This window comes from Thermothelomyces heterothallicus, assembly GCF_042370625.1.
Source record: "Thermothelomyces heterothallicus CBS 202.75 unplaced genomic scaffold P884_scaffold_77, whole genome shotgun sequence".
Taxonomy (NCBI): Eukaryota; Fungi; Ascomycota; class Sordariomycetes; order Sordariales; family Chaetomiaceae; genus Thermothelomyces; species Thermothelomyces heterothallicus.
The window spans coordinates 1-1,421 of record NW_027192637.1 but is presented as its reverse complement, the minus strand read 5'-3'; the positions used below and the strand labels follow the sequence as shown (position 1 = coordinate 1,421).

Sequence of the window (1,421 nt, the reverse complement as noted above, 5' to 3'; positions counted from 1 at the left end):
AATGCACAAGGTTCTCCGAGGGCCCCGCCATCCATCTCGAGTATTTCCCGTCCTGGCACCATGACACCCAGACAGCCGACCAGTACACCTACGCCACAGCGACAGCTACAGCCACGCCCGGTAACAAGTTTGAATGACGTCCAGGAGGGAGTGTCAGAAGATGAGGCACAGTCTTCTGGTGCCCGTACCCTCCCTAGCCGTGGCAATCAAGGTCCTGATCATAGGTGTGATATCTTGGCAACCATCGAGCAGCAGCAGCCACAGCCGCAGCCACAGGAACTCGCAGCGCAGGAGGATGACCACAGTCAGCGGCAACAGCAGGAATCAGCAGATGGTGAGGATGCGACACTAAACAGGCTTAGGGGGCTATTAGCATCATTGGAGGAACAGGCCAACAAGGCACATGACAGGATTCATGCTAGACATGGGCCTAGTCATGATGGAGGTACTATAAGCCGGGGCGAGGGTCGGGATCATACAGATATCACAGGTATCACAGGCAATGGTAGGGATACCAGTGGCAGATGAACCGTTATTAGGGTCGGAGATTGTTCATTATACTAACAAGATAATAGGGGGCGATAACGGGAGCACGGTATCTAGCCGTCATGAGGCTCCAGTCAGATTGTTACGGCCCTTTCATACGTGGATTGGCGATGATGGTCGAGAATACGACATCTTTGGACCTCTTGATGAGCCGCTCTCCGATGGGCGAAACGATGTGATCGAATTCAAGATTACGTCAAACCCGACAGGTTGGCGGATATCAGCTTTCCTTGCCTACTGGGCCCGTACCTCGATCAATCCCGAGAAGGCCCGGCGAGACCTCTGCTTATACGCTTTCGGCCGGAACACGGGTTCTCAGTTACCTGCCATCACTAGCGAGAGCGATCCCCGGGCCTGGATCAACCATGATGACGACTCACTCAACATACCGCCGCTCGAAATACGACTTGGTGTTTGGTATAAGCCTGATAAGTCATACCAGCTCTTTGCATTCTCAGCAATTGTCGGTACCGATGTCCTTGTGGACTTTGCAGAGGCCATGAATACCGAGTTTGTCTACAAGACACCATCAGCCTACCTGGCACCATTCGAGGACACCATGAACCCCTACGGGGGTAGGAGCTCGCGTTGGAAGAGGGTGAAAAAAACTTCTGCTGGCGGTCGTGAGGTCACCTTTGTCAGCTCGCTAGAGGTACAGGATAACGGAGAGACATCCTACGAGCCTCTTAACCCTATTGAGGCAGGCCTTGGGACTTTGCGTACTGGAGGGGACGAGTTTGACCTTGTTGTGGCTGCACTCGAGGAGGCATACCGACGTGCAAAGGCTGGGTGGTGGGACAACATGGGGGAGGTTAGCTGGCGCAAGATTTATCACAGCTATTCCCTCGACAGGCCTTCTCATACCCTGAAGAGTG

The 1,421-nt window shown here is 53.8% G+C and overlaps 1 protein-coding gene across 1 annotated transcript; it reads left to right on the top strand.

Annotated features, from left to right (window-relative positions):
* Window positions 1–60: 60 nt before the first annotated feature.
* On the top strand, window positions 61–1,357 carry P884DRAFT_323120 (uncharacterized protein; the record flags this gene model as incomplete). Its single annotated transcript, XM_069445435.1, has 2 exons — window positions 61–334; window positions 576–1,357. Coding segments are annotated over 2 exons (1,056 nt in total), but the record flags the coding sequence as incomplete, so codon positions are not given.
* Between the last annotated feature and the right edge of the window lie 64 nt (window positions 1,358–1,421).